At 54.4% G+C, this 20,612-nt stretch overlaps 7 protein-coding genes across 7 annotated transcripts; 6 read left to right on the forward strand and 1 right to left on the reverse strand.

The window, feature by feature from the left end:
- Window positions 1-347: 347 nt before the first annotated feature.
- J4E93_000619 (uncharacterized protein) lies at window positions 348-2,186 on the forward strand (the record flags this gene model as incomplete). Its single annotated transcript, XM_049338578.1, has 7 exons — window positions 348-432; window positions 483-624; window positions 675-953; window positions 1,005-1,121; window positions 1,173-1,497; window positions 1,549-1,910; window positions 1,964-2,186. The coding sequence occupies 7 exons, from the start codon at window positions 348-350 to the stop codon at window positions 2,184-2,186; spliced, it is 1,533 nt and encodes a 510-aa protein (XP_049204463.1).
- Window positions 2,187-3,128: 942 nt separating this feature from the next.
- Window positions 3,129-3,426, forward strand: J4E93_000620 (uncharacterized protein; the record flags this gene model as incomplete). Its single annotated transcript, XM_049338579.1, has 2 exons — window positions 3,129-3,174; window positions 3,224-3,426. 2 exons carry the CDS (start codon window positions 3,129-3,131, stop codon window positions 3,424-3,426), a joined length of 249 nt encoding a protein of 82 aa, XP_049204464.1.
- Window positions 3,427-3,900: 474 nt separating this feature from the next.
- On the forward strand, window positions 3,901-5,320 carry J4E93_000621 (uncharacterized protein; the record flags this gene model as incomplete). Its single annotated transcript, XM_049338580.1, has 4 exons — window positions 3,901-4,279; window positions 4,333-4,517; window positions 4,570-4,820; window positions 4,870-5,320. 4 exons carry the CDS (start codon window positions 3,901-3,903, stop codon window positions 5,318-5,320), a joined length of 1,266 nt encoding a protein of 421 aa, XP_049204465.1.
- A 717-nt stretch (window positions 5,321-6,037) lies between these two features.
- On the forward strand, window positions 6,038-6,867 carry J4E93_000622 (uncharacterized protein; the record flags this gene model as incomplete). Its single annotated transcript, XM_049338581.1, has 2 exons — window positions 6,038-6,194; window positions 6,272-6,867. 2 exons carry the CDS (start codon window positions 6,038-6,040, stop codon window positions 6,865-6,867), a joined length of 753 nt encoding a protein of 250 aa, XP_049204466.1.
- Window positions 6,868-7,430: 563 nt separating this feature from the next.
- J4E93_000623 (uncharacterized protein) lies at window positions 7,431-8,680 on the forward strand (the record flags this gene model as incomplete). The annotated part of the gene is made up of 2 exons (XM_049338582.1): window positions 7,431-8,096; window positions 8,273-8,680. 2 exons carry the CDS (start codon window positions 7,431-7,433, stop codon window positions 8,678-8,680), a joined length of 1,074 nt encoding a protein of 357 aa, XP_049204467.1.
- Window positions 8,681-9,028: 348 nt separating this feature from the next.
- On the reverse strand, window positions 9,029-10,918 carry J4E93_000624 (uncharacterized protein; the record flags this gene model as incomplete). Its single annotated transcript, XM_049338583.1, has 3 exons — window positions 9,029-10,566; window positions 10,672-10,807; window positions 10,865-10,918. The coding sequence occupies 3 exons, from the start codon at window positions 10,916-10,918 to the stop codon at window positions 9,029-9,031; spliced, it is 1,728 nt and encodes a 575-aa protein (XP_049204468.1).
- A 2,908-nt stretch (window positions 10,919-13,826) lies between these two features.
- J4E93_000625 (uncharacterized protein) lies at window positions 13,827-19,121 on the forward strand (the record flags this gene model as incomplete). The annotated part of the gene is made up of 1 exon (XM_049338584.1): window positions 13,827-19,121. One exon carries the CDS (start codon window positions 13,827-13,829, stop codon window positions 19,119-19,121), a length of 5,295 nt encoding a protein of 1,764 aa, XP_049204469.1.
- Window positions 19,122-20,612: the final 1,491 nt, after the last annotated feature.

The following is a 20,612-nucleotide window of genomic DNA, read 5'->3' on the forward strand; positions in this document are numbered from 1 at the left end:
TTCCGCACCGACTTCGCTCCCTGTTCAATCAAGCCGCCAGCTGGAACGGGATAAGAGCGCGCGGTGGAGCGGACATCAAGCTAAACATGGTGCCGTATTGCCATCCTCTGAAGGCTGCGAAGTAACTGCCGATTCCCTCTTCCTGGCTTTCGACTTGCGACCCAAGACACAGACGTGCGACGAGTAAGCTTGTTCGGATACCGGGACGCATCGTACGTTCTTATATGGGCTGTGCTCTTCCCCAGATTCCTTTCCCCAGACTTTCGGAACGTGTGGGGCCACGACACATCGAAGAGATTTCGCCTCGCATCCTTTAGATCTCGAATTCGGCATCCTACTTGGACAAGATGGCGCAAATAGGAATGGCATCGACGGGGACACACCTGAACCACCCAACCCCTGCTGAGCTGGAGAAGGGAGACAATGTTCTTTGTACGTTGTTTACTAATCTTGTTGCGAACATCTGCTAACGGATTTGCTAGTTGAGGAGGCCAACGGAAGCGACCGATCTACAGACGGCGAGTTTACCTGGACAGCTGAGGAAGAGAAGAAGGTTCGACGTAAACTGGACCGCGTGATTGTTCCGCTCACGACCTTTCTCTACCTGCTGTGTTTCCTTGATCGGTACGTATCATTTCAGTGCGTGCAAAACTGTTCGCTAACCACCCTGAAAGTGTCAATGTTGGAAACGCGCGTATCCAGGGTATGGGCGAGGAATTGGGCCTCAACACTGGTGTGCGTTTCAACTGGGTAACCTCGATCTTCTACATTGTCTACATGTTCGTCGAAGTACCCAGCAACATCCTTCTCAAGAAACTTGGCCCGAGGTACTACTTGCCACTTCTCGTCTGTGGATTTGGTTTCGTCTCACTATGCAGCGCCTTTGTGAGCAGCTTCGCAGGGCTGTTGGTTGCAAGGGCTTTTCTGGGTGTATTTGAAGGTGGTGTAATGCCGTAAGTACCTTCCACCGGGTTTCACGGTGCATGCTAACCATGAGTTTTTAGTGGATTGGCATTCTTCATCACATGTTTCTACAAGCGCAACGAACTTTTGTTCCGCATCGGTATCTACGTATCCGCGGCCTCAATGGCTGGAGCTTTTGGTGGACTGCTCGCTACTGCGTAGGTCCTGTCACATTCTTGAGATTACATGGAAGACTAATCGCATTACAGTCTCGCTCGTATTCCACCATGGGGAGCTTCGACTATGATCCTCCATACCTGGCGTAACATTTTCTTCTTTGAGGGACTCTTCACGGTCATTGTCGGCCTTGCTGCTCCCTTTCTTATGCCTCGTAGCCCAGAAGAATGCTGGTTCCTGAACGAGCGCGAACGAATGATTGCCACACAGAGACTTGTGTTGAAAGGAGGAGCCGATGAGAATGAAAAGACCGAAGTACACCACGTCAAGCGGGCCGTGATGAACATCACAAACTACTTCTGTGCCTTTGGTTTCTTCTTCATCAACATCACTGTACAGGGTATCTCCCTATTCATGGTAAGCCGATGTTCTCCCAATAACCTATAGTTTACTAATATACATCACTAGCCCACTATCCTCAGGGATCTCGGATGGACGGCCACCAAGGCACAACTTTACTCAGTACCTCCCTATGTATGTGCTTGCTTGATCGCTATCGCAATAGCTTTCGCATCAGACAAGACGAACCGCCGTGGTGTCTACCTCGCTGTCTTTACGCTCCCGGCTATCGCGGGCTTCTCCATCATGCGATGGGCGACCGATCCTAACGTCCGATACGGCGGTATCTTCTTGATCACCATTGGTGCATTTCCCGGAGGTCCTGGCTTCCTTGCGTGGGCGGCGAACAATGCGGCAGGTCCTGCTATCCGCTCCGTCTCAACTGCTTACGTTGTCACACTGGGTACCGCTGGAGGTATTCTCGCGACTTGGTACGTCGGATCTTGTGAAGAATTGAATCAGACCCCAGACTAATACATTACAGGACCTATACAAGTGCTGACGCGCCACGATACCCAATCGGCCACACCATCAACTTGGTTGGTCAGTGTTGCGTCTGTGTTCTCGCCATATTCGGCATCTGCTACTGCAAGTGGGAAAACAAGCAGCGTGATATGGGCAAGCGCGACCACCGCTTGGTCGGCAAAACCGCTGCTCAGATCAAGGATCTCGGATACAGACACCCTGAGTTCCGCTACATGCACTAGACGTGTGTGTTTACGATTCGATACGACCTCAACATTTCGTTCGTTTTACTTTGCTCGATGTTAGCGTAGGGCATATGGGAATTCAACTTTTCCCTTACAGCTTGCCCAATAAATGTGGGCATCCAAAATCTTCATCTACTCGTTGTGATGGTGAACTCTGTGATTGATCTGGTGAGCTATTGACAATATGCGGTCTGGCCGTTGGCCTACTTTGTTTCGGCAGATGCCGGATCGTAGCACATAATTCATAAGAAGGTCAATGTCTATTGGTTCTTCTGATGGGAATAGTATATTGCGATGTGTGTATGGCCTGTGGTAGACTACTTCGGTGTATGCCAAACCGCCAAGCTAATCTACCGATAGTTCCCAACTCAGCTCACATGCCCGTTCTGGAATCGGGCTCATGAAGCATAAATAAGATGTCAAAGCGAGAGCTGGATGTTTCTCAGGTGCAAATATCTGATTCCTCATCATGCAGATACTGATTGCACTCCTGGTAGCCGCCACGGCGGTCAAGGCACATTGTGAGTTAGGATCAAATGCATTCCAGTCATGTGAGTCTCATACGAATAGACACCTTCCCACGTCTTGTTGTAGATGGCAAGCCAGAAGATAAAGACTGGGCCTCGACCCGCGAGACCAAGAATGCGAACACCAAGCAAGGCATTGAGGTAAGATAGTCTTCGAATTACCATTGGCTCATGATGTGTCTCTGATTCTTACTTTGACCAGAACCCCACTGTCGCGGACATTCGCTGCTACTCGTCCAAAACCGCGCCAAACGTCGCAAGCGTACCGGCCGGATCAACTATTCACTACATATCCACGCAGCAAGTCAATCACCCGGGACCGACGTAATACTACCTCGCCAAAGTTCCCGATGGCAAGGACGTGAAGAGCTGGGATGGAAGTGGCGCAGTGTGGTTCAAGATCAGTACCACGATGCCGAGCGTAAATGCGCAGAAGCAGATGAGCTGGCCAGGGCAGAGTGGGTTACTCTCTCATAATATCCTACATTGACTTATGTTGTTCCACAGATGAATATGTTACACTCAATACCACGATCCCTGCTGCCACTCCTTCGGGCGACTACTTGCTCCGTGTTGAGCACATCGCACTGCATATGGCTATGCAAGCGAACAAAGCGCAGTTCTACCTGGCTTGCTCGCAGGTCAAGATAACAGGGGGAGGAACCGGGCTGCCGAGCCCGCTCGTTGCGTTCCCGGGTGCTTACAAGTAAGTAGAGCTCATGAGTATGAGAGACATTCTAACGCGGGCCGCAGAAGTAATGACCCGGGAATTCTTGTTGACCTAAACAAGTACACGTCGGCACCAGAGGCATATCAGCCGCCGGGTCCGGGTGTTTGGCGCGGTTAGGAGGACACGAGTGGATGTGACTGATTACCACTGGAGGTGTTTGTAGATATCAGAAATGAGATTTCTCAATTTCTTGATGCGTTTACCACGATAACAACGTAGCTGTAGACCAATGTAGGCGCTGTGATTGCGATGATTGCAGATCAGCGCGGAAAGACCCAGACGTATGGGATCCATGAATTGCGGCTCTTCACATGCGTCACTGGTGGCTCGTGCGGAAAATTGCGGCATCGCGGGGTGATGGGTGGGGCACGAATTTGTTAGATCGAGTCAACGCGGAATTGAAAACCCACCTGCCGCCCCGTCCACCCTTTCCTTCTTGTCTCTCGCCCTCACGATGTCGACTACTGTGGTGCTCGGAGCACAGTGGGGAGATGAAGGAAAAGGAAAATTGGCCGACATCCTAGCCCATGAGTCGCAAATCTGCGCCCGCGCCCAGGGCGGTAACAACGCCGGACACACCATTGTCGCGAACGGCGTGACGTACGATTTCCATATCCTCCCGAGCGGTCTCGTGAACCCTGGCTGCATCAATGTCATCGGAAGTGGCTGCGTCGTTCACGTACCCAGTTTCTTCAAGGAGCTGGAGGCGCTGGAGAAACACGGATTGAAGACGGACGGAAGAATATTCATCTCGGACCGCGCACATGTCGTGTTTGACGTGCACCAGATGGTGGATGGCCTGGAGGAGGTGGAATTGGGCGGTGGCATGATTGGTGAGGAGCACACGCGCCTGCTGCGGGACTGACGTGCTGATGGCGGGATGCAGGCACGACCAAGAAGGGTATCGGCCCAACCTACAGCACCAAGATGACTAGGAGCGGTCTCCGCATGTGCGACCTCTTCGACGAGCAGATCTTCGAGACCAAGCTCAGGAGGTTAGCCAACTCGTTCCAGAAGCGATATGGCGATCTGCTCAAGTACGACGTTGAGGAGGAGATTACGAAGTACAAGGTGAGTCACAATGGGGTCGGGATATACGGGACAAAGACTGACAATGTCAAAGACTCTGCGCGAGAAGCTTGCTCCCTACGTCGTCGACCAGATCCCGCTCCTCGCATCGGCAAAGGAGAAGAACGCCAAAATCCTCGTCGAGGGTGCGAACGCGCTGATGCTGGACATCGACTACGGCACATACCCATTCGTCACATCGTCAAACACTGGTCTTGGAGGTGTCATCACAGGTCTCAACTTGGGATGGCGGTCACTGAAGGAGGTCATTGGCGTGGTCAAGGCGTACACTACCCGTGTCGGATCGTGAGTTGCATTGCACCGAAAGACAGGATCAGAGGCTAACATGTAGTAGCGGACCCTTCCCTACCGAGCAGCTCAACGAGGTGGGCGAGAAACTTCAGTCAGTAGGCCATGAAGTCGGCGTTACAACCGGTCGCAAGCGCCGCTGCGGCTGGCTCGACCTGGTCGTTGTCAAGCACTCACACGCGTGCAACGACTACACCGCCATCAACCTCACCAAGCTCGACGTTCTGGACGACTTTGACGAGCTCAAGGTTGCGACATCCTACTCGTACAAGGGCGAGGTGCTTGAAGGCTTCCCCGCGAACCCCGAGATCCTTGCCCAGGTCGAAGTACAATACGATACACTGCCAGGTTGGAAGAAGCCGACGACTGGCGTGACAAGCTACTACGACCTGCCCAGCCAGGCGAGGAGTTACATTGAGTACATTGAGAAGTTCGTCGGAGTTAAGGTCAAATGGATTGGTGTCGGCCCTGCGCGAGACCATATGATCACCTTATAATAGCCCTGGGGGACTGGTAATGAGGCGCGGCTTTCTGATACCATTGCGCTTGTGCGGACACAACGTCTGCATCCCGAGCGAGAGGTGATAGGGCTGCCGCCGATAAGTCCATGTGAGGATGCAAGGCCTCGAAACCATAGAGCATAGACAAATCTCAGGCATACTTGATTCATGCATGGCTTAATTGCAGGCATCGTGCGATGAGGGCGGCCTGAATAGCTGGACGTTCAGCCGGCTCCCGTCTCTTTGGCCCCAACTAGGCGAGCATGCGTCGCAACCACAACCCAAAGAAAGACGCATGCTTACATACACTCGCGCGCAACATGGTAAATCCGACTGACGGTGTCTTGAGGCCGAGGCGACCAGGGCGTCGCTCGGAATAATTCTGGCTGCGGCATGAACAAGGCCCCTCAGGCGGCCAGCCCCAGCCTTCTCGTGAGCTGTGCCGGGATGCCGTCCGCTGGCCGTGCGAAACCCCGAGCAAGGGACCGAGTCTTGGTAAACGTCATGAACCTCTGCTGTCACTCCGGCTACACGGAAATAGGCCTTTAGCTGCGTATCAAGCCCTAAGCTCCCGCAGCCGACGCAGGTCAACGGCAGAATACTAAAGAAGCTGCTTGCGCCCGTTGCTTTTCGGATCATCACGCATAACCGCATCACAACAGTACGACCTACTCCACAACAACGCCGACTGCAACACCAGCCAAGACACCGACCATGTTCACCAAGACCATTCTGAGCGCGACTGCGCTACTCGCACGTGTTGCGACAGCGGGATCAGCGCCTGGCTTTCCCATCGACGTCACTCAGAACTTGACCGTGACGTACGGCAACAATACCGTGTCGCCCGGTGGAGAGCGCATCCCTCGTCCCGGTACGTTTCATCCGCTGTCGTCGCGGCGCAGTCGAGCCAAGTGCGACTGAACACCGACTAACACTCATCACCACCAGAAACCGCAGCACCCCCAACCGTCTCGTCGCCAGTATGGTTTTCCGACGAGCGAGGCCCCGGCCAATGCGTCCTCCTCATGGTCGACCTCGACGTGCCCCGTAACAATTCACGCGTCCAACTAGTCCACTGGATCGCCACAAACGTCACACGCTCTGTCCCCATCTCCGCCAACACAACCGGCTCAGCACTCGAGATCCCATCGGATAACCCCGTTCCATACCTCCAGCCCTCACCCCCAGTCGGCGACAGCCCCCACAGCTACACATTTATACTCATGCAGCAACCGCGCAACTTCAGCATACCTTCCATGTACGCGGACTTGGCGGACAACAGGGTGGGCTTCAATGTCAGCCAGTTTGCGGCTGACGCGAACCTGACGACGGCTCTTGCGGCTACGTGGATTACCGTGCAGAACCTTACCAACGTGCCGTCCAACACAAGTTTCCCACCCCCGAGGCCGAGCCCAACGGGAGATGGTGAGGGCTCGAGCGACCCTGCTTCGGGTGACGCGAGTGGCGCCATGATTGGCGGCCGGACGTTGTGGACGGCGATTAGCACTGCGGTTGTAGCTGTGGGTTTCGCTATCGCTTTGTAGAGGAAGACTTTAAGGAAAGAAGACGAACGTAATAAAGAAATGCTGAGAAAAGAACAGAAGAGGTGGCTGGTACATGAGGATAATACGAGGGAACGATAGATGAATATATATATGGATTGCATTGGCCTGCAAGAATACAACGCACATGGAAAACAAGTGGATAGATCAGACTTACTTACTTACAGGATCCGAGAGTCGATCTAAGGCCCTTGTCTGTGTCCATCCAACCTCGACCCGTTAGTTCTACAAAATCCAGATGGCGAAATGAGAGTGCGCACACGACATAGCAAACGCGAGCTGAGCTGACGTATCGTTTCCCTGCGCTACGTCAAAGCGCGAGTCTACTGACTGTTTCTACGCACTGCAAGCTACAGTTCCAGTCTCGTGCTCCATCTTCCACTCCTTTCGCACTGCTTGCTTGGCACATCTGCTTGCTCTACTTGACGCGATTGCTCTTTCCTACATTAAGCCCAGCTCCGGCTCTCATCCTGCGTTCCAACTCGGATCAGTCACCCTCCTTGACACAGAAGCACAAGGTCACCCGATATCACAACACGAGAACTATGAACAGCTCAAAGTGGGCTCCAGGCGGCGCGAATAGCGAGAATGAACCAGATGCCCCCGCCCCACCAGCAAATGCGCCTACGGGTCCTCGCGATACCCAGCCGCGAGGCCGTCGCAATGAGTCTGGAAGGGGAAGAGGAAGAGGAAGAGGCAGAGGCTCGAACAGATTTGAGCGCACCAACGACCGCGGTGGGCGCAACAGTGGTGCTGCAGGACCTGCGCCAGATCGCAGCCCTTCCATCAACGATAGCCTGTCTCAGTTTGGCAGGATGGGACTCAACAGTGCGACTGGCAGACAGCCATCTGGCGAGGACTTCAACGGCAGGTTGACAGTCGGTGTACATGGAAACACAATCAATCAACCCCGACCAAGCGCCGTATATCCACCAAGCCTTAGCGTACCCCAAGATGAACGCTCTCAGCGTGACGCCGACCAAGCAATGGACGAGTTCCCTGGTCTGCAGACCGAACGACAAGCTGGTCGCGCGGTGGATGTGGCTTCAAGGATGTCTCTGCCCAGTCGCTCTTCCCCATCAATCTCTTCCTCTAGGGATCTGTTCCGTTACGCGGCTCAGAACCAGGCTGATCAATCGAACCGCATGACAGCGACCCCAACGTCCGCCCGCTCTGTACGTGCTTTCCAAATCAAGAACACAGACGGTGAGGTAGTGGACTTCCTCCCTGTATCAGCTACGAGAAAGACAGGAAAGCAGAAGGGATATGACCTGAACCCCTCTCGTCCCACTTCAAAAGATCATGACACAGCTGCTGGTCCTCTTCTCACCGGAACTATAGCGAATACAGACATGGAAGCCCGTATCAAAGCTCTGAGGAACAACAGAACGACACCCGCGACATGGTCGACGCCATGAACCAACTCTACATTCGTCTTAGAGAGTCCGTCAACCACTTGGAGTATCAAAACACACTGCAGCAAGCTCGCCCACAGACACCCGATGCGCCATCTGCAGATTCGCACACCCCTGCAGTTGATGGGTCCTCCTATGTGCCCCCTCAGGGTGATCTTTCTGACGACGAGTTTTCCTACATGCTCAAGATGTTTGCTGGTAAGACGATTACTGCAGACCACTGGGAGAATGTGGTATGGAGCTTCTACGGCCAGAACGCGGCGAATGCCCATAACCAGGACCAGGGCCGGAACCAGAACCCATTTACAGATGAGTATAGGAATGAGGCTGCGGGAAAAGGTGAGGATGGGGATAAGGATGTGGGTAATGACGACCCCTAAGACGCAGAGGCACCGCCAGCGTCATTATCATGGAAGTCTAGCTTGGTAGATGCTGTTTGGTTCTGTGGCCACAAAGGCTGATGTTATGAACACCACATGCAAGTATCAATGGGAAGTTTGTACATTAGGAGAGTTATATTGTCATCATTCGTATAAGAGAAGAGAATCTTACGTAATGCCATACCCCATTGTCTCCGCCTTACTCATACATCGTCAATTACCTGTCGATCCTTCGATCCATTGTCTCCGCCTTACTGATACGTCGTCAATTACCTGTCGATCCTTCGATCCATTGTCTCCGCCTTGGTGATACATCGTCAATTACCTGTCGTTCCTTCGATCCATTGTCTACTCCGCACTAGCATTTGTCTTAGCCGCCGCAGCAGCAACTGCCTTCAAAGCCGCCGGGGCATCGTCCCACGGCATGACCAACTCAACAAACCGCATCTTCTGCGTCTCGCCACTGCTAAATTCTTCATCTTGGAACAGCTTCTCAACCTCCTCCTTCGTCTCCACTCTGTATGTGAGTACACTGCCTTCTTCAGCGCCGAAGACGCGGGGAATGTCCTTGTACTTCCATTCTTGGACGTCGTTGTAGGGATCTTCCCATCCGTGAATGAGTCGCTCGATTGTGTAGCCCTTGTTGCAGATAACGAAGATGATGGGAGCCAGCTTGTTGCGGATCATAGTGGAGACTTCTTGAGCGGTAAGTTGGAAGGAACCGTCACCTGTGAATAGTATAGTGCGCTTGATGTTTGACTCTTTCGCGGCGAGGGCAGCGCCTTGGCAGGAACCGGTTGCGTAGCCGATAGAGCCCCAGAGAACTTGGGAGATGGCGTTGACGCCAGCTGGGAAGCGGGTTTCCCAGATGCCGAAATTGGAGGTACCAGTCTCGGTGATGAGGACATCATCCTTCTTCAACCACTGACCGAGCTTTGGCCAGAACCAGGCGTGTTTAATGGTTGGTTCTGTCGATGAAGTCTCCTTGTCTGGGATGTTATTGTTCGGGTTGGGTCCAGATTCGACGTTCAGCTTTCCAAGCTTGGCTGTGACTTTGGAAAGAACGCCATTCATCCTAACACCAGGGTATTCCGAGTATCGTACTTTGCATCCGTAGCTGTGTAGGTCGATAGTCGTAAGCTGGGACATGCGGATGGTGAAGCCTGCAGTGTTGAAATCGGATTTGATAGCACCAATGCTGAGCACGAGGTCGGACGACTCAACGCGTTCACGCACACCAGCGTTTGAACCGTCTCCGGCGTAAACACCACCATAGTTCGGCAGAGTCTCGTCCACCGCACCCTTTCCCATTGGGGCGACAAAAGTGGGTATTCCAGATTTCTTGATGAGCTCGTGAGTTTCCTTCAGTGCTCGGTGGCGGATAGCGCATGCATCCACAAGAATGACGGGGTTCTTTGCCGCGTGCAGATACTTCAGTACCACGTCAACGACGTAGTCTTCGGCTTCTTGGTCGTTTTGCGGGTAGTCCAGATCAAGCGGAGTGTTGAGGCGATCTCCGTCAACCTTCTTGGTTACCATGTCGCTGGGCAAGGAGATGTAGACGGGCCTCGACTTCAGGTAACATTCCCGAATGGCGTTGTCGATCAGCATGGCCGCTTCATGCTGGCTGTTGAGCATCGAGACAGCACACGAGATCTCCTTGGACATGCGCGAGAAGACCGTAAAGTCGCCATTCCCAAGAGTGTGGTGCAGCAGCGCTCCGTTCCTCTGAGATACAGTCGATGGGTAGCCGACGATATGGACGATCGGGACATATTCCGAATAGGCTCCGGCGATGGCATTGACAGCAGACAATTCGCCCACGCCGAAGGTTGTTACCAAAGCAGAAATGCCCTTGACTCTTGCGTAGCCGTCTGCGGCGTAACCTGTAATGATCGTCAGCACCTATCGCATGAGACAGACGGATCGACTTCGGTCGCTCCCGCAAGCGAGCCGCTGATAGCCCGAACGCAAGAACAAGCTCCACGTACCAGCATTCAGCTCATTGCAGTTGCCGACCCATTTCAGGCCGACTTTGGGGATGTAGTCGAGTGCGACAAGGTTGTAGTCTCCTGGAACGCCATGGACGGACTCAACGCCGACCTGTTGTAGTCTTCGGAAGAGGTACTGGGATCCTGTCAGCAGCTAGCGCGCTTTCACACGCGTGTACAGCCCACGACTTACCTCTGCAACGTCAATTGGGTTTTTGATGTCCTGCGATCGTAGATCCTGCGCCATGTTGCCAAGCTGTCAGAGAGATGAAGCTTTGGATGCTAAGAAAGTAGTGTGTTTGGTGTGGTGGTGGCAGGCTGTTGGGCGCAGCTACCTTTAAGGGTCCGCGAAGTTTACAGCAATGAGGTCATGTCCGGTCTTTACCGGCCAGCGCCATTGTTGGGCCTGTCTCGTGCGAGTGCATCGGGTGCATGTGGGATGCTGCACCATAGTAACGCGACGCGCAGCATACCACGCCGTTTGTCAGCCCAGGTGGCGTGAGCTACCAAATCTGCGGCATAGTATTGCTACCGGATGCGTGCACTCGCAGCTCGAAGTCTCCTTGACGACGAAATTCTTCGCAACAAGACCAACCCACAATGGAACTGTCTCGCATCAAACACGCGATCGATATGGGTGAAGAAGTCGAGACATCTGGAAGTGGGGCGCATTCTTAGCTTCGTGGGAATTCCATGGTAGCGGAACCACTTTGCCAACATGTTCTTAGTAACTATGCATCATCACCTGCGTGGCAGCAAACGCGAAGACTGGTCAATGTCAAAGCTTTTCTAAGCATGCAACCGAATGTTCATATCACGACTTTGGCTCTCGCAGTCTGTCTTTCGTCATCGCCTGTACCCTCTCTACCAACTCGTCGTTCAGCGGCGTTCTCACACCCACTTCTCTTCCGCGCCTTGCCCAGTATCCATTGATATATCTAATCTCCGTCTCTCTCCTATGCCTCATATCCCATACCATGCTCACAGTTGTCGCTCTGTTCTTCTCGATGATGTCTATGACAGTAGCGTGCAGGGCTTTTGCCGAAAACCTTTCCTTTACTCCCTCTACGCCCTGTAGTTCAGGTAATGCGAGGATGACAGACGAGATCTCTTGCATGAGCCTTCTATTGGTTTCTGGTATGCTTAGAATGTATGCGGTTACGGCATCTTCGAGCGCGCAGATCGGATTGCTGAGAGCGTTACAGGCAAGCTTTTCTAGTTGTAGCTGGAGTATGGTGGGCCATTGATAAGACCGACAGTTCAGACGAGGTGCAAGAGGAAAGATTTCTAAGAGAGCCGAAGGTATTTGTGATGTATCGCCGTCTTCTCGCGGGACGGGCCCTACCGATGTTGCTGCAGGTCCCGTGTGGGTGACATCAAAGGGCCCGTTCAGAGTGATACCATGGGAGATGACACCCGTAATGTAATTTGGTCGCGTGTGTGGATCAGGCCACAACAACATATTTGCGTCTTCTATCATGCCTGCTCCGTTCTGCAGAAATGTAACATTTGACGTGCGCGAGAGTCGGGGTAGAAGAGGTTGGAGGGCTGTCACAGTCTGCGTAGACTTGACGCATACGACAAGATCGTTGATAATTTCGTCAGATGGGGGTCCTGGTAGCTGTAGTACCTCAGCATCTCCAGCTATGCGCAATTCTTGCACCTTGTGCCATTCTTTTCCGTGCAATACTTCCACGTCATATCCCGTTTGGGCGATCTGTTGGCCCTCGTGCGTCTGGAGTAGAAGTCTCTTGCCGTTTTTTAGGTACTCGTTCATGAGAGAAGGACGATGCAGCAGCAGGTTTACTACTGGCCTTGCAGGTATCTCGGAGATCGAGTGAGCTAAGAAAGTGCCGACGCTTCCCAGACCCAGGACATGGACGCGCGGAGAGGCTCTAGTGCTTGATATTCTGCGATGGTTCCCAGGCTTCTCGGACGCCAACTGCCAGCTTTTGAAGGTGTTTGCTGAGGAATGGCAAGCTTCACGACGCCGGGAATGAAGAACATGCCCCGCTCGAGGCACCCCTACGGCAGGTCTTAGACGCTGACAAGCTGACATCCTGTTCCACGTCAAGAGTTGGAGATTTTCAGGGGGATAGCTCCTGCTCTTGATGATGGTCGTGCTCCTGGTGGGTGTACATATTGCGCTTTACGCCCGGCTTAGTTAGGAGGCTGGCCCTGCTTGCTACCTAGGTAGCCGCTGCCCCACCACGGATTAGTAGGAGACATGGAAACCGGAGAAATGTGTCTACACCGTTGAAGCGGTGTACTCGACGGGTAACTTTGACGGAGATCGCAGAAGGAGCTGAGTCTGAAATTGTTGATACGAGGAAAGGTGGCTACCTAGGTGTTAGAATGGCTACGTGGATGATCGTACGGATGCGCTGATGGCATGTTCCGCCCAGTTCCTGACTAAGGGAAGACGATAGCTTCAGCCCTGACGCACCGCACCGCAACCCCGGCCTCGGCTGGTGCTCGCTGCGAGGCCGTAGCCGTGGTTCGTTCTCTTGGTGTGGCTGTCACGATTGCACCGCCACGTGCTCGTGTGACATGAAACACGGTCGACGGAGTCTCTCCGGAGCCCTACGTAATGAACCATGCGCATTGAAAGTTACTGCAGCGTGGAAGGGCGGGTCGAGAGCGCGCAACGGCTGACAGCGTCAGAGTGCTAGGCGCCTCCAACAAATCACCTTGCAAGCTTCACTGGTGGCCCGTGCCTCTCACGACGGCCAGCCCTCAGGCAGCTGTCGACGGCGGCGCGTTCGGTCGCTCAGTCGCTGCGTGCCCCTCGTCGCCGCTGTTGTCGTGCCGCTGTGTCTTCTGACGCTGTAATCTCCCGCCAGGACCTGCATCTGCCGGCGCTGGTGTGCCCATCTTTGTTGCGACTGACGGCCAAGCGCATCCGCCATCCTCGAAGCGCCCACGTCGACGCAAGCGCAGGCGCCGCGTTTCCGACCTCGATTCACTGCTCCAGCGTTCACCCCCCGTTCGTGCCAACGGCTCCGCGATTCGTACCTCGTATTGCTCTGTCCGCTAGGCTCTGAGACCCACCGGTTCCGTCAAAGGAGCCCAAGGAGCCTCTGGACGACGTTGACGTTACCGCGGCAGCGTCATGTCGTGATGGGACGGCCGCTCTGCTGATTTGATACGAGGACATGACCCACGAGCCCCGACAGCGCTCCGCGTCCAACATATCGACGCCCTCCGACCGCTCTGCCCGTCGCGCACCGCGCCCGAACCGCAACCCGCCCACCAGCCTCCCGCTGCCCGAGATCCCCAGCGTCACCTCGTCGCCCTCGTCGTCGCTGCAGCCGCTGGGCCTGAGCAATCTCGGCTCGCCATATCCCTCCTTCTCCCCCGGCGGACCCAGCGCGCCAGCTTCGAGCCCACGTGGACGGGCGCATACCGTCCAGGGTCCAGCGATGCATCAATACATCCCCCCTCCGCCGCCCCAGCCCTCGAGCACGCCCGCCGGCCACATCGCCCTCCCCCCGCCGCCTCCACGACCCACGGGCTACGGCATCTCCATCCCGCCGCCTCCCCATGCCAGCAATTGGGGTCCCCCGCGGCCGCAGTACCAGCAGCAAGGCTACGACCCGAGCCAGTATCGCAGCTACCCTCACAGCATCCCCCCTCCGCCAGGGCCCCCGCCCCAGCAGATCCAGCACGAGCGCGAACCTCCACTGACGTCAGCCACGTACATCCCCGGCGGCGAGTCATTCGGGCCTGGTGTAGGCATTCCTCCACTGCATACGTCGAGAGGCTACCCCGAGCCCTACTATCGCGACGACAACTACTCTGCCAACGCCGACACGTCCGCCCAGGGCTTCTCCAGCAGCCTCCTCGAAAGCGTCCAGAGCGTGCAGTATGGCTCCAACAACGGCTTCAACGCGCCCCCGACGCCCAGCAGTCGCAACCACCTCAACATACCCACCGAGAGAGCCCAGGTCTACGACTCGTCTGGGCCGCCAACCGCAACGCTGCAGAATCCCATGGTCCAGAATCACGGCAGCGTCTATCACCGGTCCGAAAGCAATGGCACGACCCCCATATCCCCACATGACTCTTCGATGCACTGGCCAGCCGAACGCGTCCAACACTGGTTAGCGAGCAACAACTTCTCGCGAGACTGGCAAGAGACGTTCAGGACATTGGGTCTGGAAGGCTCAAAGTTTTTGGATATCGGCCGCGGCCATGGCAGCAAAGGCAATGTGGCCATGATGCACCAGGTCATCTTTCCCCAATTGGCCAAGCAATGCACCGCAAGCGGGACCGGATGGGATCAGAACAGAGAGCGAGACGAGGGTCGCAAGCTGCGCAGACTCGTGCGCTCCATCGTGGAGACAGGCCACATTGCCAACCCCCGCGCAGCACCGCAACGATCCGACACTGGCATGACGAGCGCCGGAACAGAGGGTACTGTGGAGAATTCACCTTACATCGGCACCCGAGGCATGGACTTTGGATCAACGCCAACCACGGCTGGCAATGGCGAAGAGAGTCCGGGCCGTCAACTGCTCTTGCACTCGCCTGGCGGTAGTACGAACCCGCCCAGGCGCATCTCTACACAGCAACGCAATTTCACTGTGCCCGGTCTCGGCCCTACTCCAGATTTCTCAGAAGGACCTGCACGCAGTCCCTATTCGAGGGAGGTTCTGCAAGGCCTAGATCCGAAGCCTGTACGCCACAGCCCGAATGCATCCTCGGAGTTTGCGCCATCTTCATTGGGTGCGTCGAACTATCGCCAGGCAAGTCCACAGCAAAGCCCAGCGCTCCCTTCAGCCCGTCTTGCGACCAATGGCGGTCAGCTCAGTGCGGGCCTGAGCAACAACGGATCGCGGTACTACTCCCCGCATAACCGCGTCAACAGTACCGAATCTATCAACTCCACCTTTGCAAACACTGGCTCCGGTCCCCCATCAAGCAGATCATTCGATAATCGTTCCGATAGTCGCAACGAGAACCGGAAGAACGGTTACGAAGGCTCACGACCGGGCACTGGATTAGCTAGATATGACTTGGAAGCGCCCACCAGTGCTAAAGATCACGAGAAGGGCTTCTTCAAGAAAATCATGGGCGGGCGGAAGAAGGAGAACCACCCATCTCCCGATGATACGAGCCTGGATTCACCCACTAGTCCGGCAAGTCATCGTACGCATCCAAGCGGGTCTTTGTTTGGGAAATCTGGCATGAACTCAAGCGAGACTTCCTTGAACGAGCGACCCCCTTCGAGACGATCAGCTCAGACAGACTCCGACAATCGAGCAGCAGGTCGTACTCGCACATCTGGAAGAGAAGACCGCAAATACGCTTTTGTCACACCGGATGGCTGGAACTACCGGCTCATCGACATCACCAACGTAGATTCACCAGCAGCTCTACGAGCTGTGTGTTGTGAGGAGTTGAGTCAGGGTCTGAGCCAGATATCTGGTGTAGAGTTGCATCTCACAAATCCTGGGCAACAAGACCACGACCACCCTCTGTCCGACTCAAAGCTGTTGAAGGCGCGGTCGCAATATGGGAACCGAGTCGGCGAGCTCAAGATTTTTGTCAAGATACCGCAAGAGGGAACCCTACCTCCCTCTGCCGGACTGGGAGTCTCGCTACCACATACAGCTGCTAGGTCTATCGATGAGGACGCATACTCTCGGCTGAACGCCGACTCTCAACTAGATTCTCCAGGTGGAAAGTCAGGAGAGTCTACGCTAGTCGCAGATAAGAGTGCAGCTCTTCGCAAGATGGCTGAGAAGGCCGAACCCATGCCGAGCAATTCAGGTGACAGGCCTGCAGAATCGGCTTGGGAACCGCGTGATGACTTGGCTGAGGAGGAACGACGAAAGCTGCTCGAAGCCGCTGCTGAAGAGCACCGCAAGGAAACAAAACGGAAGCAGGAAGAGTATCTGAGGAGTCGTTTCCAGAGGGCCAACGGACACAGTCCTGACCTAAACCCCACTTCAGCCGACAATCTCAGCTACCGCAGTCAGCGCATTGTTGACTTCGATGAGCCCCGCGCTTCTCCCTACGAGGACGTGAAGAAACCATTCGATGCTAAACCCAAGCAGCTTGTCCCACTGCGAGAGCCGCCACCAGTGCCAGCCGATACAAGCACACTGTTGAAAGCCAATTCGCTGTCGAGGGCCAAAAACCGCGGCTCATGGCCCGAGAGCGATGATGGCAAAGACAAGCGAAGATCAACAGAGTCGCAGTCAGCAAAAAGCAAGGCTATTCCTCAAGCTGCAAGCGGACTGGGAGGCATTGCTGCTGCTATTATTGGCGCTGGAAATCTTGGGGCAGGCATAGGAGCAGCGAACAGAGCGCCGCCAAAGGGTCCTCAACCAGCAAACAGCGAAGGCTCGCCTGAAAGCATTCGACCTTCACAACAGGTATTGCAGGATAATGGATTTGCAGCTAGATCTGGCTCCGGAAGAAATAGTCCAGGTGGGTCACCTCGCAGTCCCGGCGAGCTCACAATGAGCAAGGGAAATATACCGTTCAGAATACCTGACTATGAGGAAGCTTTCGGAGACGACTTGTCGAATGAGAGGCCAGATCTCAGCCTTGCGATGCCCGATCCGACAGCGCCGCGATCGAGAGACGAGCGGTCTCGTTCGCCAACCCGAAGTCCCCATACAGCGCACGCTCCAGAGTCTACCTTGAGCAGAGAACCATCCCGGGTGTCAGTGTACGGTCCCACTCACGACTTCGAGGAAGCGCGAGTGTCGTTCATTACGAAATCTCCCAATTTGGAACCTATGGATTCTGACGACGATGATTCTGATGACGGCCTGTTCGCTGCGCCGCTCGCAGGACGAGCTGGCCCACCCACACCTGCGCAGAGCACACCTATCACTCGAACCAACTCCCGCAGCCAACGACCAAACCTTACACTCAAGACACAACGGTCGAAGAACTCGCTAGCGCAGGTCACGGAAAAATCTGAGCAGAGCGCAGCTGGTGACCGGGACTCGCAGCCAAGCGACTTCCACCCCGAGTCGGCTGCGTCTGCAACATGGACCGACTCGCCAAATGATACGAACAAATTTTCCCGTCGCGAATCATTCGCTAGCGATGTCTGGGCAAATCGTCCACCAGCTGAAGCCCTCGTGGAACACCTTGACGAGCTCTTCCCGAATGTCAACCTCGATCAGCCGATGCTTGAGGAAGAGGAAGCGGATGGTGCTGCAGAGTCAGCCAACGATCCCCCACCTATACCCGCCGAGCCCACTCCTCAGCCTCTCACCCGTGGTGGTGCTGGACTGCAGAGTATCGCGCAACGCAACATGAGGAAGTCAGGCGCTGGTTTGGGCCGCACAAAGTCTATTCGTGAAGTAGTGAAGTCACAATACCAGCCGCTCGACAAGAGGCCACTCCCAGGCCAGGCACATGCTGGTGCCGGTCCATCGCGTGTTGCTACGTTACGCAATGGTGGTGACATTGTCAGGCGAAAGTCGACGAAGATGTTCAACGCCAGGACTGAACAAGTGCGACCTCAGCGCGGCTCGCGCCTCGTTATGGAGACGATACCCCAGGATCATCTACCAAGTGTCCCATCGCGCCAGCCAACATTCAAGTGGATGAAGGGTCAGCTCATTGGCAAGGGTACATTCGGTCGCGTCTACCTCGGTATGAACATCACCACCGGAGAGCTCATCGCAGTCAAGCAGGTCGAAGTCAACGCCAAGGCAGCTGGTTCAGACAAAGACAAGATCAAGGAACTCGTCAAGAGTCTAGATCAGGAAATCGACACCATGCAGCATCTCGATCACCCCAACATTGTACAGTACCTCGGATGCGAGCGCAAAGAGTACAGCATCTCCATCTTCCTTGAATATATTTCCGGTGGCAGTGTAGGATCCTGCATCCGCAAGCACGGGAAGTTTGAGGAGTCTGTCGTCTCTTCACTCACAAGACAGACGCTGCTTGGTCTCTCTTACCTCCACCGCGAAGGCATTCTCCATCGCGATCTCAAAGCCGATAACATCCTGCTCGACCTCGACGGCACGTGCAAGATCTCCGACTTTGGTATCTCCAAGAAGAGCGACAACATCTATGGCAACGATGTAACAAACAGCATGCAAGGTTCCGTCTTCTGGATGGCGCCCGAAGTAATTCGCTCCCAAGGCCAGGGCTACTCAGCTAAAGTAGACATCTGGTCTCTGGGTTGCGTAGTCCTTGAGATGTTTGCGGGTAAACGTCCTTGGTCCAAAGAAGAGGCCATCGGTGCCATTTACAAGCTTGGTAGCTTAAACCAGGCTCCTCCCATCCCCGAAGACGTCTCCAGGGTGATTGGCGTAGAGGGCCTGAGCTTCATGTACGACTGCTTTACCATTGACCCCATGGAGCGACCCACCGCCGAGACATTGTTACGTGCGCCATTTTGCTTTAGCGATCCGAACTACAATTTCCTGGACACAGAGCTCTATGCTAAGATCAGAGGAGCTTTTCAGTAGTTGTTGACATATTTGCGATGGATTTAGATTAGGTGGGCGACGATGACGACGAATGTATTGGAATGGTCACAGTGTATATTGGTTTTATATACCCACTTTTTCGTTTGTTTTCTGAGGATGATGACGTCTTTGTAGCGAACTGCGCGGATTGAAATACGATACCTGGTGTACTCAGTACTCTTTTTCGAACATACTTGTGACGTGTCTCGCTGTTACAATACCGAGGTAGCTTCTTGGAAACAGGTGGCTATTAACGTCATCAAGGGTTCATCTTTGTGTACACGAGAATAACGGTGTTGCGGGCAATAATTGTAGGGAAGCCAATGTAAGAGAAGCATTGATCATACTGCAGTACCTATCATGTTACGGTTCAATCGATGACACGCTCTAGATAGATCGCACAATGTGTCTTCTTTATCAATCTTCGATCGCGTATAAGGCGACAGGATCAACGTGGGATAGTATATACAGGGTTCACCACTATCTGCCGTCAGCGATTGCGTGTTCAACGGGCATGAATCCCATCCTCTTCGTCAGCTTATGATGGCGATCAACCATTTGAGCTACTTCGGATTGGGGCGGCGGTATGTCCCGACTGCCGAAACTTAGATGCTGTACGTCCTTTCGGCGCTTTCTTGGTACTCAATAGGGTAGCTTCAGCCGAGCACATACTGGTGTCTCGTCGGTTCAATAGTTTATTGGGGTCTTCGCCTCTTCTTCTGCTGTTGTACCACCGTGAGGAGAGGGCTTCATCAAGTTTTCTGGTCAGGTCAGAAACATTGCTGCACTGCTGAGCCGTTCGCTCTGGTTGCGCATTCATCACTGACGAGACACTGCCCCATTTCGCAACGCGAGCCGCGCCGTACTTCTGCTTCGTCCCTCGCAACGCAAGTCACGGTCCGAGACATTGGCAAACATACGGACATCATGCTTGTCTACGGCGAGGAAAGATGACAGCCCCAAAGTCAGATGATGTGAGGTATCAGTCCAAGGCGAGTGAAACGTTTCGCCAAAGTACTGTAATCAATCGAAGGCGGCAATTGTCTCTTAGTGTGCGAATATACGGACGGGAACTGAAAATAGAAGGCGATTTTGTGAACTGAACAAGGGAAACGATGTCATAAAGACAAAGTGGACTGAGTTGCGCGTTACCTTCAGCCGCTTACTCTCGGCGACCCTCGTGGCGGATCTGACACTCGCCTGTGGAGAGGACCCATCCTCGCATCTTACTCGGAGTGCCGTGGGTCTAAACACAGGCGTTATTGCCGCGCCGCCGCAGGTGCTGGGCATGCAGCGCACCGACCGAACCGAACAGCGACGCCAGCTAACGATACTTCTAGATTTTGGAAGATCCGCCGTCTGGGTTCGCGGACGTCACTCCACGGCAAAAGCACTTGTTGAGCGGCGATATCGATAAAACATCTCCACAGAGCAAAAGCTTGATCCGATTCAAGCACTGCAATATGCGGAAAATAGGAGGGTTGAAACAGC

Source organism: Alternaria ventricosa, assembly GCF_023758065.1.
Source record: "Alternaria ventricosa strain BMP 2768 chromosome Unknown scaffold_1, whole genome shotgun sequence".
In the NCBI taxonomy this organism is placed as follows: Eukaryota; Fungi; Ascomycota; class Dothideomycetes; order Pleosporales; family Pleosporaceae; genus Alternaria; species Alternaria ventricosa.